Source organism: Sciurus carolinensis, chromosome 11 (genome assembly GCF_902686445.1).
Source record: "Sciurus carolinensis chromosome 11, mSciCar1.2, whole genome shotgun sequence".
NCBI classification, from domain to species: domain Eukaryota; kingdom Metazoa; phylum Chordata; class Mammalia; order Rodentia; family Sciuridae; genus Sciurus; species Sciurus carolinensis.
Genome location: NC_062223.1, coordinates 103,527,042 through 103,543,852, shown reverse-complemented (window position 1 = coordinate 103,543,852; position 16,811 = coordinate 103,527,042). Strand labels below are relative to the sequence as shown.

At 31.5% G+C, this 16,811-nt stretch overlaps 1 protein-coding gene across 1 annotated transcript in view; it reads right to left on the bottom strand.

Moving 5' to 3' along the window:
- Nucleotides 1–16,811, bottom strand: part of Dync2h1 (dynein cytoplasmic 2 heavy chain 1) — a 374,205-nt gene that overhangs the window by 314,747 nt on the left and 42,647 nt on the right. Inside the window, 12 exon segments of the mRNA XM_047518130.1 lie at nucleotides 201–406; nucleotides 3,150–3,300; nucleotides 5,080–5,199; nucleotides 6,903–7,015; nucleotides 8,743–8,860; nucleotides 8,967–9,099; nucleotides 10,751–11,133; nucleotides 12,336–12,506; nucleotides 13,045–13,159; nucleotides 13,247–13,402; nucleotides 14,634–14,839; nucleotides 15,760–15,909. Of these exon segments, the coding sequence (XP_047374086.1) occupies nucleotides 201–406; nucleotides 3,150–3,300; nucleotides 5,080–5,199; nucleotides 6,903–7,015; nucleotides 8,743–8,860; nucleotides 8,967–9,099; nucleotides 10,751–11,133; nucleotides 12,336–12,506; nucleotides 13,045–13,159; nucleotides 13,247–13,402; nucleotides 14,634–14,839; nucleotides 15,760–15,909 (2,022 nt within the window).

The window sequence follows — 16,811 nt, the reverse complement described above, 5'->3', positions numbered from 1 at the left end:
AATACAAAAATATCAGTCTGGAGATGTGGCTCACTGGTAGAACACTGAGCCCTGGATTTGATCCCCAGAACCAAAATCAAGAAAAAAAAACTGAAAACTTACAACTGAATAAAAAGAAATGGCATACTTTCTCCTAATAGCAAACTTCCTTTAAATAATTTCTAACTAGAAAAATAAAATATTTCTGCCACAAGTCATACCTGATACTCATATGTATACTGAAGTTCAGAATCCACCATTTGAACATAACATGTGTGATCACTTTTCATATAGAATCTAACTTGTTTCTTCCAAGCCCAGTCTTCAGTTGTATGAACTTGAACTTGATTTAATTGCTTCACCACATCAATATTATGAATAATATCAAGAATTAGTGCTTTAAGTTTCAGCTCCAGAATGCCTGATTCTGAACACAAATAAATAGAATATGAAAATATCTTAGTCTGTGACTTCTGTACTTTATGATTATGTACAGAGAAAATTTTTGAATGAATTTAAACAGTAATTTTACAATACATTTGAATCAAATAGTTTGTGCAAGCCAAAAAAAAAGTTGGTAAGAAATAATAAATTTGCCTTAAGGCATCAAAATTCAACAAGAAAGAAGTTCTGGTTCCTTACTCAAGGGAATAAGCATATCTTACCTTGTTTTTTCATCTAAATACAGGTAAAAAAGTCTGAACAATATGCACTGAACTGCTATTTAGCACTCAGAAAAGTAAAGAGTAGCAGGCAAATTGAGGAAGCAGACCAAAATTAGAAGTACCATCAAGCCAGTGGAAAATTTACCTCTTTTTTTTCCCCCTCTCCTTTGTTATCCCCTTGTCCGATACCCAATGTAGTCAGAAATTCAGACTGTATAAAGAGAGAGCTCCAGGAGGAGGTCTCTGAGAAGCAGGAAAGGTATCCTGGTATCTACAGCACTGACAACTAGGACCCAAAAGTACCTAAAACTCTGAGACAAGTTTTAGAAATCAGAAGAACTATAAACCCAAGGTAGTAGAGCAAATCCCAATTGCTTTTTCTCTCTGTTCTCCCATCAATTGCATAGTATATGAACACAGTCACAAAAAGTATGCAAAAGAGTAAGGTATATGAAATCCCAACTTTTTGGCCAAAGGACCATAAGAGAAACACAAGAGAACCAGAAAATACCAGGAAGATCATGGAGAAGATTGAAAAAATTATCTCATAAACTTATTTATCAACGCCAAACTGTTCATGAGTAAAACACATTATAATAATAAACTAAAGACTTCAAGAACTGACCACTATATGGCACACATGTGGTATGGATTCAAATAATATTACAAAGATATGAAAACAAACTGACATTTGAAATACAACACACAGAACTTGTCACCTGAACCCAATAGGGATCAGCCACTAAAACAAAATAAAGAATAATATTATTCTGTTATATTTTCTCACAAAAATACATTCAAAACATTCAGAATATAATTCAAAAGGATTAAATATGCAGAGAATCAAGAAAACCTGAATCTATATAAGAAAAGACAATTAACTGGTACCAGTACTGAGATTACACAGATATTAGAATAATCTGTAAAAGACTTTCTAAAGCACTATTATAAAATTGCTCTAAGAAATAACTAAACATTCAAAAATAAAGAAGTGAACATCTTGAAACAAATGAAAAGAAAATGTCAACAAAAAAATGTAAAACTAAAAAATATAATATGAATTAAATGGAAATTTTAAAACTGAAAAAATACAAAAAGAATTTTAAAAATCATTGAATGGGCTCAACACTGAAATGGAGGGAAATAAGGAAAGAAATATCAGTGAACTTAAAGATAGAGCAGTAGGTAGAAATTACTCACACTGAACAGAAAAAATTTTTATAAAAATGAACAAAGCCTCCAAGACCTGTGAGACAATATCATAGGTCTAATATTCAAGCCATGAGAAACTCAGAAGGATAAAAGAAAGCATATAAAGCAAAAAAAAATTTTTTTGAAGTTAATAATAGCTAAAAACTTTCCAAATTTTTCATGAAAAACATAAACCTACAGATTCAAGTTCAGAGAACCCCAAATAGTATAAACGCAAAACAAACATGGCCAGACATATCATAATCATATAACTGAAAACTAAAGAAAAAGATTATCTTCAATGCTATCAGAAAAAAATAACACCTTCTCTATAGAACAATAATTCAAACATTTGTGGATTCCTCATCAGAAAATATAGAGATCAGAAGAAAATGGAACACTTTTTTCCTTTTTTTAATCTAGGGGTTGGGGGATGAACCCAAGGCACTTTATCACTAAGCTTTATCCCCAGTCTTTTTATTTTTTTACTTTTTTTTTTTTTTTTTTTTTTTTTTTCATTTTGAGACAAGGTCTCACTAAACTGCTGAGGTTCTTGTTAAGTTACCAGGACTGGCCTTGAACTTGTGCTCCTCCTTAAATGGCTGAGACAGGCCTTGAACTAGTGCTACTCCTGCCTCAGACTCCCAGGTCCCTGGGACTACAGACATGCACCTGCATCCCTCACTGTGGAACAAGTGTAAAATGCTGAAAAAACAGAAAAATTAACCCACAAGAGCCAGTGAAATAAAACCTTCTGAATAAAAGTGGAATGAAGATACTCTCAGATGAAGGAAATCTATGGGTGTATTCACACCCAGAAAACCTTGTCTAAAAGAAACACTGAAAGAAGTTCTTTAGATAGAAGGAAAATGATGCTGAATGAAACCTGGAATAGCAGGAATGAAGGAAGGGCATCAGAAATGGTGAACATTTAGGTACATAAAATAAATTACGCTTTTCCTCTTAAACCTTAAAATATGTTTGAGGGTTAAAAGCTAAAATTAAAAGACAATCCCATGGAGTTTTCAGTGTATGGAGATATAATTTTAAGACAACTACAACATAAAAAGAGGAGATAAAGAAATTTATGTAGGGTAAAGTTTCTACATTCCATTTAAAGTAATACATTATTGATTTTAAGTACAATATAAAAAATTAAGTATACATAAAACTCACAGAGTAGTAACCAAAATGGATGGATGGATGGCTTCACAGTCAAGAACATAATGAGTACAGATAAAATTAAAAATTTGTTTTTAAAAAAAGTCCAGATAACCCAAAGGTAGGGAAAAAAAGGGAACATTTTTCCCATACCAGTATTCCCTGGATCCTCAGAACTTGTATCAATGTTGGTATAATGCTCTAACTTATTCACCAGTTGTGTCTCAATCTGATGAAGAGTATGATCTTTGATAGCATTTTCTATATCTTCAGTGAATTTAATCTGCTCTGCCAAGCACAATATCTGTTGAATAAAAAGAAAAAATATTTTTAAAAGGTGAATTTACTTAGAAATATTTTATAAATTTAAGGAACGACACCATTTTTTAAATTACCAACTGTATATCATATAGCTCTACCTGAATGTCACACTGGCACCTCAAATATTAACAGAGCATTGTGTGAAGCAGCCAAGTCTATGATAAGTGGATAAAGAAAATATGGTATATATATACAATGGAGTTTTATTCAGTCATAAAGAGAAATGAAATTATGTCATTTGCAAGTATATGGATGGAACTTGAGACCATTAAGTTAAGCAAAAAAAGTCAAACCCAGAAGGTAAAGAGTTGTGTTCTCTCTCACATGTGGAAGCTAGAGAGGAAACAGGAAAATAAAGGTGGGGTGAGGGAAGGGATCTCATGAAAATCAAAGGGAGATCAGTAGAACAGAGGAAAGGGATCAAGAAGTGGGGGAAGTGGAGAGAGGGAGAAAGTGCAGGGTAGTCACAGTAGCCAAATTATATTGTAATATTGTGTGCATGTGTGAATATCAATTGTGTACAACTATAATGCACCAATAAACAAAAGTTGGAAAAAAATTAAGAGTTCTTTGTTGTGATAGATAATGAATGATTTACATTTTTAAGAATTCATTTTTATCTCACTGCTCAAGTACCTAAAGTTAATTTTCAGGCTTAAAAGTCAGCAACATTTTTTTAGCCTGTCTTCCAATACATCTCCTAATATAATTATTATTTCCCTAACCCAATTATTATGCAATTCTTGCTTTTTGAATTTTTTATATCTTGTCTTTTACTCTAACTCAATTTAAATCTGGCCCTATTGACCGAGTACTAGGAAGCATTACCAGAGGTAATAAAGCATTGGTACTAATTGTTCACTGACAATTATTTTAGTATTCTCTAGGGACTTAGATTTTTAAAGCACTGTAGTTTGTTTTAAAATGATAAAATATATAAAAGATGTGAAAAAATGGTTTAGAATTTAAAATGTTCCATGACTCCATTGAACTTCTCATACTTTCAAAAGAACCAACATAAAAACCTTCTCCAATAACTACTAAATTTCTTAATCTGAGAAACTAGTAACTGAGTCATTGGGTAGATTGTCTTGTGAGAACTCATAGAACATCTCAGTGCCTACCTTTCATAGTGTCTAATAAATAAAGTTCCTAATGACCTACACCTGTGTCACTTGTCTGGCCAAATTCTGAAACAGGCAAGATGTTTAACCCGAGTCTTACTAGTGCTACAATTTGGTAAAGCTTGAAACAAGTTTTGTAAGAGTTCCAGAAATTAGGTGATCTGCAGCAAATCCTAACCCACCATGTAACCTAGCTCTCAGATTCCTTGACAATACTCCAGTTCGGTGTTGTAATTATATTTCAAGCTATGTTAGCACCCTAATAAGTTCTTGCCAGCTCCAACCTCTTAGATGATCCCATGAGAGGGGTGGACGGGTATGAGAGGCAGTATTATAAATCCTGTGCCTTTCCATCAATAATGGAATAATCATGTGGAACCAGGAAGTTATTACATACTTGATTCCCATTTCCCACTGGCCAGGCTTGTTTAGATATCAGGGTGACTTCTGTTTGAATTTATCCGAATTACAGAAAACTAATGGAGTTAGAAAATAACTTCATTATCGTGCCATTCATCCTTCACATTTTACAGTTCAGGAAACACACCCAGAAGTTAAGGAATTTGTCCATGTTAACTGTTAAAGAGATCTTTCCACAATAAAATACCTACCTATATTCCAGATATAAGCCACCTTACCTGTGAAGGAAACAGAGATGGATCAATTGCACCTTGTGAACTTTTCCCAGTGGTGACACACTCCTTCAACAACTGTTTCAAAGTTTGCTTCATTTCCAAGGCTAAATCACTCAACCAAGCCTGAAAATAATATACACAAGTCATAAAACAAATATGCAGTCTGTTGACTATACTTATTCTTATATTTCAAGAGGGAAATCATTGACTGTTACAATGCCAAAATGTATATTTTTTTATTTTATTAATAAGTGGTTTAAGTAATTTTAAGAAAAGTTCTTAACCTCAGGATCATGGTGAATGTGAAAACTCTAATTTGTGATTACCTATGACTATGGTGACTTAATATATCTATACAAACCAATATAGTATGAACATTTAAAAGTAGAATATTCATTTCATCATTATGATAAATCAAACTAGATAAATGAGTCAAGAAATCATAGTCAAAATGACTAGCTAAGTTTCCTGGCTCATGCTATTCTGATGATCTTATATTCACAAAATTGCATCCATGAGAAGACACTGCTTTATCAGAATAAACTGTATTACAGAGGGGGTTAGGCTGCCTCATTAAACAAAATGATTTTGTTTTAAAGTCAAAATAATATATGTGCCTACTCACTTGATTATAGATAAAATAACAAAATGTAACAAGTTAAAATAATGACAACTGGTAAAAATAACAATCACTACTTATGAGTCACTACTTAACTTTAAAAATATATGTGATTAAATACAAAGGCAAAAACAATCTTAACTTTTCATCATTATTTACTTTAACTTATAAGTTCTAGATGTTTTTATTGTCTGAAAAGCATTTTCCAATATTAAAAACAGCATGAACCTTTGCCCATCCCAAAAGCCACTGAAGCTAAAGAGTGAGAACCTGTTCCTCAGTGTAAGGCAACAGAAAATACCTGCTCTGTTCATCACAGAGTTTCCAGTTTTAGCTCTTCTTTTGCTGGCATAACTGCTCTAGCCCAGTTACTAAAGCTTAAGCTCTTCCTCTCTCTGTTTTGTGTCAACAAAACTATAAGAAAGGAAACAAACCAGAAAATTCCTAACCAAACATGGGAACTACTTAGAAAAATTTCAGTGCTTTCAATTACCCAATTTATATACTCAATATCTAATAAAATATTGAGGCCTCACCAAGAAAAGACATTTTTTAAGACTTACAGAATTCACATCATGAGAGATGATCCCTGACTTCTAATTGGAAGATAATTTTGGAATTTGAAAATTATAATTCATGTTATACAACCTTTTGTTGGTTTTAGCTATATGCCTAAGTTGATTCCCAGTCTTAGAGAACTAGTTAATCAATAGTCTTATAAAAGTGCTAGTTTCAGGTTCACTTGTTCACCTAAATGATCTTATACAACTCATATTTTAAAGAATAAAGAGAATTAGGACTCATTGAGTACTTATATTCCAAGCACTATATAGTGTACTTAAAACCAATTAACTCATTTAATGATCAATGGAAAATCTTTACAACAAAAATTAACATTTTCCTGATTTTAAAAAAAGGCTCTAAGTCACATAGCTGAAAAATTATAGCATTAAGACTAATATCCAAGTCTTTTTGACTCCAAATCAATTTCTTTTCATGATAATATGTTGCCTTTTAAAGACTAAAGACCCATATTTTTTAAATGTCCAAACACTCTAAATCTAACATCATTTTTGAAGATATGAGATGAATTTCCTAAAGTCACAAAAATGAACCAACTCTATCCTACAAAATGACTAAAATTATTTTTAAAATCAATTTTAAGTTCAATCATTTTTATTTTCATATTAGAAAAAGAATTGCTTACCTCTACATTATTTGATAAAAGCACTTTATTTTTAAAAGGCACAATTTCTCCCTCTAAAGATTTCATAGCAGTTATATATTTTGATTCCTCATCAAAGCATACACTGTTAATACCTGTTATATAAAAGCAACAATTTAAATGTGAAAGGATTAAAGAATAATTATGACATGATATACATATGTATATATGTATGTATATATGCAATGTGAAATATACACATATATCTCTCTCACAAAGCATATTTGCATACCTAATATTATAATCAATATAATTATATTACATATTGTATGCATATTAATAGAATTATAATGTATATAGTTGTGCCAGTATTTAAATATCCTATTGAAGAAAACAAAACACTCTTTTTAGATGGATAATCTAAAATATGGACAGCTGGCACAGTGGCAAACACCTGTAATCCCAGCAACTTGGGAAGCTGAGGCAGGAGGATCACAAGTTCAAAGCCAGCCTTAGCAACTTTTCGAGCCCCTAAGCAACTGAGAAAGACTGTATCTCAAAATGAAATATAAAAATTGACTGAGGATGTGGCTTAATGGTTAAGCACCCTGGGTTCAATTTCCAGTATCAAAAACTTAAAAAATAAAAAATATTTCTTATTAACATCTAACTATACATGATATAATTTGGCAGTAGTCTTATTATTTATTTAGCTATCTGTTTGTTTATTCATTCTCACCATTTTCCAGAAAGTTTTGTTGAGAACGGGGTGCCATCCGTGCAGCCCTCTTGTATAAACAAGCTATTTCATGAACTGGGCCCCCAGGAAGAGGGCGTGCAAGCACGGAGGATGCCAGCAGCCACAGCGGCACCTTCGAGGGCCAATACAGGTCAAATGGGATGTGCTGGGCCCCAGGTTTATCAAGGCTGTTCAGAGATATCTATCTGAGGAATGTGCAGCTGTCCGGAGACCCCATCTATCAAGGACAGGGGAACCTAGCCCTGACCCCTCTCCCTCATAATTTCACTCCCTCCCTCCTCAATGCTCCCTCCAGGACCGTTCAGTTTTGGCGGGACCCAATAAGATTCAAATAAAGTGGAGGGACCAAACCAAAGGAGGACAAATATTTAGCTATCTGAATTTTAACCAATAATGTACAGGTCCTTGTGTATGAATGCTGAAAAAGCTCTTAAATAGAGCGCTTTCTCGCCACTCGGGTCCAACCTCCCCACTCCCCCGGCAGCCACTGTATCGGTCTGAGGGGCTGGTTTGGGTCCAGGCTCCAGCTTGCTTTAATAAAACCTCGTTGTGTGATTTGCATTACTGTGTGTTCACTTTGACTCTCTGGGGATTAGTCAGAACGGGACCCTAACAGTTTTAAGCAAATTAATCAACTAATGCATGCAAATCAAAAAAACCATAATAACTCTCAAACACTCTTAGTAGGAATATAAAATGTAATGTCTTTGGAAAAAGATTTGCCAGTGTCTTATAAAGTTAAACATATACTTACTGTAGCTAGGTATTTGTCCAATAAAATAAAAGATATATCCACAAAAATATTTATATGAATGTTCACAAAAACTTTATTCATGTTAGTCAAAAATGGGAAATAACCCAAAGGCCCAACAGGTGAATGAATAAATTCATCAACAGATAAATGGATAAATTCTGATAGAGTCAGATGCTAGAATACTTTCCAGGAATTTTTTTTTAAAAATGAAATATATATATAAGTATGGCAAAAATATCACACTGAGCAAAAAAAGTCACACACAAGTAAGCTCATAAGAGTATATATTGATAGGCCTAGGGGTATAGCTCAGTCTAGCAAATACTTGAAACTTAATAAATATTTATGGAATAATTGTTGAAACCTACCAGCAAACAGCTTCTTAAGGTGAGACTGAATCACTGATGGGTTAGTAGATTGGCCCAGTATTTCTAATAAGTCATCATCACCAATAAAATAAAATCTGGGGAATGCTGAGCGTTTTTCCTAGTAAAAAGGAAAAGGAAAATAGCTTTCACTCTTTTCAAATAATAAAGATATTAAGGACTTTACAAATTAGTATATATACATTGTTTAAAAAAAAAAAACTTGCCTCCAAAAATTCATTTAATGATTTCTGACATCTTTGAAGTTGATCAAGTACTGTTAGTAGAGTATTTCTGATTCCTGCATGAGCAGTTAATGTTGTGACTCTATTGTCTTTCTTGATGTCAGTCATTATTGATCTACAAAAGAAAAATTATAGTCACATGTGGGTTTACATTTTCATCTGCTTCAAGTAAACTATAAGTAAACTTATTAACAGCAATATATCATTATGCTTTTAAAAAATCATGCTAAAAACTAATATCTCATCATTTTTATCCTTCCCTATTACAAATTCATTTTTGATTCATTCATTAAACACATGTAAAGTCCTATCTGACAGAGATAAAGTTCCAATGACAGAAAAAAACATTAATTTCTCAAAATATTTAAATAAATTTATAATGAATGCTAAGAAGAAAAGGTACAAAGTATTGTTAAAGTAGCTAATAGGACAATTCATAACTTAGGACTTCTTGGATAATTAATTTAAACTGAGATAGAAATAATGAACAAGAAAAAAAAGTAAGTCGAAGCACAACAATTTCTGGCAAAGATCCTGGAAAAGAGTTACATATGTCTGAGAAACTAAAGTCTAGACTCACAAAAATTAAAAGGAAAGCAGCCCAAAAAAAGTCTAGAGACAGACAAGGAACAGACCATGTTTTATTCTTAGAGCAATAGAAAGTCATTTGAAAATTTCACAAACAGGATTAAAAGAAGTGATGAAACTGCATTTTTAAATCTTGACTGGCTATTGTGTGAAAAACGTAGTAAAGAAGACAAGAACAAATCTTGAAGGTTAATGTAGAGTCTATGTGAGAGAGAAAGTACTTTAGAACAGAACTGGAGCAGTACAGGTAAAAAAGGTAATCAGTTCAAGATACACTAAGTAGGTTAAAATCAATAAAATTTGATAACAATGAATCAGAAGTAGAGGAAATGGGATCATATTAAAGATATCCATTATGTTTCTGTATTGAGTAATTAGTAGTATCATTTGAATTAGAAAGTAGAAAAGATTTATGGGAAAAGGATTGAGGACAAGCTTAAGAATTCAGTTTTGACCTGTTGTCTGAGAATGCTGAGTAGATTTGAATCTCAGAAGATAAATAAGGCTATACTTAGTAAGCAGAGAACACCTCAGAAAATCGAAAATAACTGATTCTGACAGTATTTAAGATTCCCTAAGGAATAAACATAGAATAACAACTAAAAGCTAAAGACTAGACAGTCTCCATCTAAAGGTTTGAAGAGGACTGAGGACCAGAAACTACAAGTAGAGAACTATAGAGGCAGAAAATCAACAGAGGACAGTATCATAGAAATCAAGGGAAACACTTCTAGAAAGAGAAAAAAAAAAGCTCAACTCTATTAAATAGTAGTCAGATATAAAAATATAAATATAAAAAGTTTTTAAAAATTAAAATACCCATTGAATTTAAAACAGGAAAGTAGGGGCAGAGAATGTAACTCAGGAGTAGAGTACATGCTTGGCATGCTTGAGACCCTTGATTGTGGTTGTAGTTGCTGCTGTTGTTGACGGAGAAGGAGGAAACCGGGGACTTTAGGAAGTACATATATTGAGTAGATCAATAAAGACAAAGACCATATCAAAAAGGTTTAAGAAATAAATGCCTGAAAGAGTGAAAACTGTTTTTCAGAATGATCCACTAGAGAAATAGATTGAACCCACAGGATACCAATAATGTAAAAGAAATTAGCTTGCATTAAGTACAATGTGAGTGAAATACTGCCATATATGTCTAAGTCTTATGTGGTCATACCAACCTAAAATCTTCATCAACTCTGTTGAAGCGTGTCTGTTCTTTTGGCAATGCTCCACGACCAAAAATGGGTTCCAAGTACACCCATTTTCTCTGAATATGATTTAAATTCTGCAGGTACTCATCTAATTCTGCAAGTTTTCTTTCCCAAATTGACACTTTATCTTCAAATCCTTTATAATATGGAGAATCTTTCAAGGATTGAAGAAGGCATCTGTTATCTCCAACCTGATTCACTATATCTTTCCAGTCTTTAATCAGCTTGATAGTGCGATTTTGACTGTCTTCATAATCAATCAGTGTAAACACTGCTCCAACTCCCCAAAGATCAAGTTCACGTAAAGCTTCTCTGATGGTAACTTCACCTTGTGCCCGACTATTTAAATCCTATTTAACATAAAATATCCACACAGTATTTTAAAATTAATTCTCTTATAAATAAATCATTACAACATACTTTTTTGGCAGTTATTGGGATTGAACTCAGGAGCATTCTACCTCTGAGCTAACTTCAGATCCCCTTTTATTCAATTTTTTTTTTTTTTTTTTTTGAGACGGGGTCTAAGTTGCCAAGACTGGACTCAAACTTAGAATCCTCCTGCCTCAATGTCCCAAGCAGCTGGAATTACAGGCATGCACCACTGAACCTGACTAAGAATATACTTTAAGGAAAATATATTTTATCTGCATTTTCATCATAAGGCAAAAAAAAAAAAATTAGTGGATATATTTTACAAGTAATTCAGGAAAATAAGTGGCTACTGCATCAAGGTATATCAGATATTTAGCATTCGTGATTATGTGATCAAAGTATATATGAACTTTAGCCTTATGTTTTTCAATTCTATAAAAAAAAATTAAAGCATCTATCACAAAAGACAAAACTAGCCTAACTTATTTCAAGTTTTGTAGACCAAAAAACCAAGTTTGGGGAGATGGAACTACAAAAATGTTATTATAATCTTAATTGTGAATTTTGATTCATGTAACATGAATAACAATCAACTAGAGATATCCCAGAGCAATAATACTTTATAACTTCCCATGATTATCAAACATGCTCCAGGATAACTGACAAACATAAAGGTTGACATTTTGGATAGAAAATAAAACAAAATGCATCTAAGTCTTATGTATTTTCACAATGAATGGTCAGAACACAACATAGAGTCTGCTACTTAATACAAAATTGAGACGATTGTATTCTCACCTGAGAGTTTTCTGAAACTAATTATTAAAAGGGTTCTTGGTGTAGTTCTCTGGATTTTTGTATCCTATCTTTAAATTTGTAACAGCACATTATTTTTCATTCATTCTATGTACAATAATTTGTATTTATTGCCCTTCTGATTAAAACTGACTTCCTTCATAAGGAAAGATTTTTTTGTATTTCATATTTTTCCTCTAAGAAGGGGTTTATATTAGTGTTTCTATAATCCTATACACAGTGATATATGGATTCAGATGCATTGCTAATGAAAGAATAACAGAATAATATTGTTACTATTTTTAAGGGAATAAAAAAATCACATTTACAAAATTATAAATTAACAAAGATCAAATCGGGATATTGAGAAAATACTTCTTACTTTAAGTTCTGAAGCTTTGGCTACAATTGTATCAGCTACTCTAAGCAAATCACCAAACAGTAATTTCTCTAGACTAGTTCCCCTAGGAAGGCCAAGTAGACGAAAAAGGTCAAGCCAGTGATCTGGAGAAAGATGCTCCCCTCTCACATATTTCAAGATTGGAATAGAGGTCTATGGAGAAAAAGAGAAGAAAAAGGCACATTTACATACACATGAATATATTTGTAAAATACAAATTATTTTCTTTCATGATTTTTAGCCCTCATAATTTTAATTACTGTATTATATTATTTAACAATCTTGAAATCATGTTCTTAAACATAAGAATATAAAATTTTTATTTAACATTGGTGTAAATACAGGCAAATTTCCTTTTTAGTTTAATATATTTTAAAGTACAGATTATTTCTATTTTTATTTTTAGATATGATCTATATTGTACTAGGATGTATAAATGCTCCATAACTTTTAACAATAAATTTCCTAGTTCTAACTTCTTTCCAATTGGTAGCACAAATACTTATAATTTCTATGGCTTACTCTATATTCCCTATTTTTTTTCATATAATAGAGTAGTTGAATTTTAAAATATGTAAATTAAAATTATCAGTCACCAAATAATAAAAAGATAAATGAAAGTTCCAAACATCACTTTTAATTATCATATTTACTAATTAAAACATCATTTTAATTAGTAAAACAATCCTACTTTATATTTGTCAACTTCTGATTGTAATTTCACTGTCATAACCGAATGTTCTTCAATCTTCCTTAATCTATCATGCCAATGCATCAAAAATTCTTCAAACAGGCATGTCTTAGTTCTACAAAATAACAAAAACACATATTAGAGTTCATATCCCAAAAAAATACTAAATTATAAGAATCTAAATATTTTCTTTTAATCAAACCGGAAAGTAATCCAATCTTCATTGGCCATTTCCTTAAATCCTTGCTGAAATTCTTCATAAAGTGCCCAAATCTGTGCATAGCTTTCAATGTCTTTAGCGATGCTATATGCCATAGAGAAGTTAGGCTCTTCTAGTCCAAAATGATGGCAATCATCACTATAGAAACAAATATTGAAAAATTAAAAAAAGAAAAACTGTAAATTGCCACTATTCAAATAAATTCTGTGTGTGTGTGAGAAAGAGGGAGAATGTGTGTGTGTGTGCGTGGGTGTATGCCTTTTAGTTGAGATAGACAATGGGAGATTCCTTACACTATGTGAGAATTTTACCTACATAATGGTTACTTTTTCCAAAGGTGTCAACATGGAGTTGGTAATATATTTAAGGAGATTTTTGAATACATATCATATATAATATATATAAATGTTCATGATTTTATAAGTCTATCAATTAGTCTGAGAATAGCCTTTTCAATTGATTATAAGATATTCTTCATCTAATAGGTAAAATGTCACTTAATAAGTATGGTATAAAACTTCCATTCACGTATGAAAACAATTATTTTATGGATACTTTTACCTAAATAAACCAATCATAAAACAATGTTCAAATTTAATACCTTGTATTATTTATAAGGTAAACCAAAAATCCAGCTTTTTTTCTTTGAATTCTTATTTTTATTATTTATTTTGCTAGATTCATTTTCTAAAATTCAAAGTATTTTTCCAACAATTTTATATATTCCTTTTTTATTAATATTGCTTCTTTGGATAAACATGACAATAGAATCCATTTTGATATAATTATACAAGCATGGAATATATCTTACTCTAGTTAGGATTCCATTCTTTTTTTTTTTTTTTTTTTTTGGCAGTGCTGGGGATTGAACCCAGGGCCTTGTGCTTGCAAGGCAAGCACTCTACCGACTGAGCTATCTCCCCAGTCCTAGGATTCCATTCTTGTAGATGAACATGATGGGAGGATTCACTGTGTTGTTTTCATATACGTTCATGGGAAATTGTGTCAGAATCATTCCACTCTTTCCTTTTCTATTCCCCCTCCCACCCCTTCATTTCCACTGATTTCATTTTTAAATAGGATGAGATTACAAAAATATCATAATTCTCTTAATTTAACATATAAATAAATTTAATTTTCTACTCTGTTTCAAGGCCTTTCTTGAAATTTGCTTTATTTAACTAGACTTACATAACCTAACTATAACTCCTAAGAAAGCACTATGTGAACATGTATTAATTGTAGTTGTTAAAACAACTACTAAAGTTTATGAGGAAAGGAATTAAGACAGTAGATACAATAAAACTGTTAGCTTAACATATAAATGTAAAATTTATTTATCAAACTAATCCTTAAAGAAAAAACATACACCAATTTTTTTCTTGTAACTTCAAGATCATCAAATTCAATTTTTTTCTCTTTTATTGACTTTGCACTTTTATCAAGAGTATTATGTTGGCCAGTCTCAATAATATCATCACCAGGTTTCAATTGGTCCCAACGAGCTTTAAATTTTTCCAGTTCCTGATAATAGATCTGAAGACGTGATTTCACGTTTCCTTTCATCACTTCAATCTGTAAGCAACAAAGTTTAAATAATTTAATGCAGAGCAAAATCTCTATTTTCATATTTTTATTTCTAATATTGTTTCAAAGTAATAATATATCAACACCAATTGTTCAAAGGATTGTTTTTTTCTCAATTATTGACTTCAAGTGTAATAAAATAATTTCAATGACATAAAATTAGAATATATTTTAATAACCAGAGATAACATTCAACTATCATCATTAAATCATTCTATGACTAACAGCACCCTATACAACTGTCAACAAAAGTGATGTAATTAAAAAAAATGTTCAAAGGCTGGTGGTTCCGAGTGTATAGTGGCTTAAAAGGAAGGCTTTTCCAGTCTTCCATGTAGCCAAGAGCCATCAGACTAAACTCTAGTCAATAACATATGAATGCTATAGATGTGTACAACCTCCGGATTATACCCTTAAAAAAGACAGATGGTGTCCCTTTCTCTTGCTCTCTTCTTTATCCCTTATTAGATAGTTAGTGGGCCCCAGACAAAGTCATAGAGCGGAGGCATCATTTCAGCCTGAAATTTAACTTGAGAAAGAAACTTAAGCTCTAATTTTTGAAGTCTTCATTAGAATAGTCAAACTGATATCTTAATAAGTTTAGTAATTTAAAAAAGAACATGAGCTTCAGAAATCACATACGGCATATACAGCAGGCAAACATTCAAGACTGAAAATAAGATTATATTTCAAAGGGACTATTTTCTTCTTGGCATGGTAAGAAGAAGACAAACCATGTGATATATCAGTTACATAAAATATGTATTACTATAAAGTACTAAGGAAGGTCAATTTAAACAGCAACATCAAATTCTTATAAATATGGGTTATAATAAAATAAACATAAGCAAAAAATTAAGTGAGAATGAATTGATTTCATTTTTAAAAAATAATTAAGAGATTCTTACCTGATCTTTAATCATAAGTTGGTGACTTTCCATCATTAACTCAAATTTGTCCCACTTAGCTTTCAGGTTACTAATTGTTTCTAAACCTCCACCTGCCACAGTTCGTAAAAGTCTGTTTTTACCTTCAGCTTCTTGAAATAAGGGCAAAATCTAAAGATTAAAATAAAAACGTGACAAACTTTTTCATGAAATCTCTCAAGATTTCATTTATTGTATTTCATGATTTGCTTTTTTAAAAATCAATATTTGCTTTTAAACAATTTGTTAAATTCCTAGATAAAAAAACTTTGGAATGCTTATTATTATACACAAGCTCAATGAAGGCACTTTAACTTCAGTAGTTTAAAAAAATAATAAAAGTAGTAATATGAGATTTAGTGAAACCATAAAGCCATAAAGACAATAACTATTCAAAGTAAAATTCTCATAATAAATGTTCTATTTATTAGAAAATGCTAAAGTCTTCTAAAAGTGCTAATATTACTGATTATCCAAAAGCATAGATTAGCTAAATATCTACTTCATAGAGAAGAAAAAGCTATGAAAAATGGCATTTAAGAAATAGACAACTAAAGAAGTGAAATCAAACTCCTATATCTGGAGTTTCCAACTGAAAAGTCCTAAGTTATAGTAGATAATAAGCAGTTTATTAAATAGTCTGGTCATTACATTCTAAACTGCTTAAATTGCTTTTATCTTTTGAAGCACTGTAAGACAATGTTGTCCTATAATTAATAATCATACTTTTACTACACAACAAAGTAGTAAATCCACTGAAAGACTTTTACATATCACTGTACATATGTAATAAAACAGACAACACCAGAAATTCAAATATATCTCAATAACCCCAGGGCAAGATCAGTTTCACTTGAGCAGAAGAGAAAAGCCAACGAACCAAGAAGCCATGCTGTTCTATCAGTAAGAAAAGTGAAAAAAACTGCAGTAACATTTTAATGCTCACACGTAAACAAAACTTAAGTTAGCTTAAAAAGACTTTATGGCAGTTTTCTGGTCTACCTGCCTCCAGCATTACCCCACAAATCTACTTA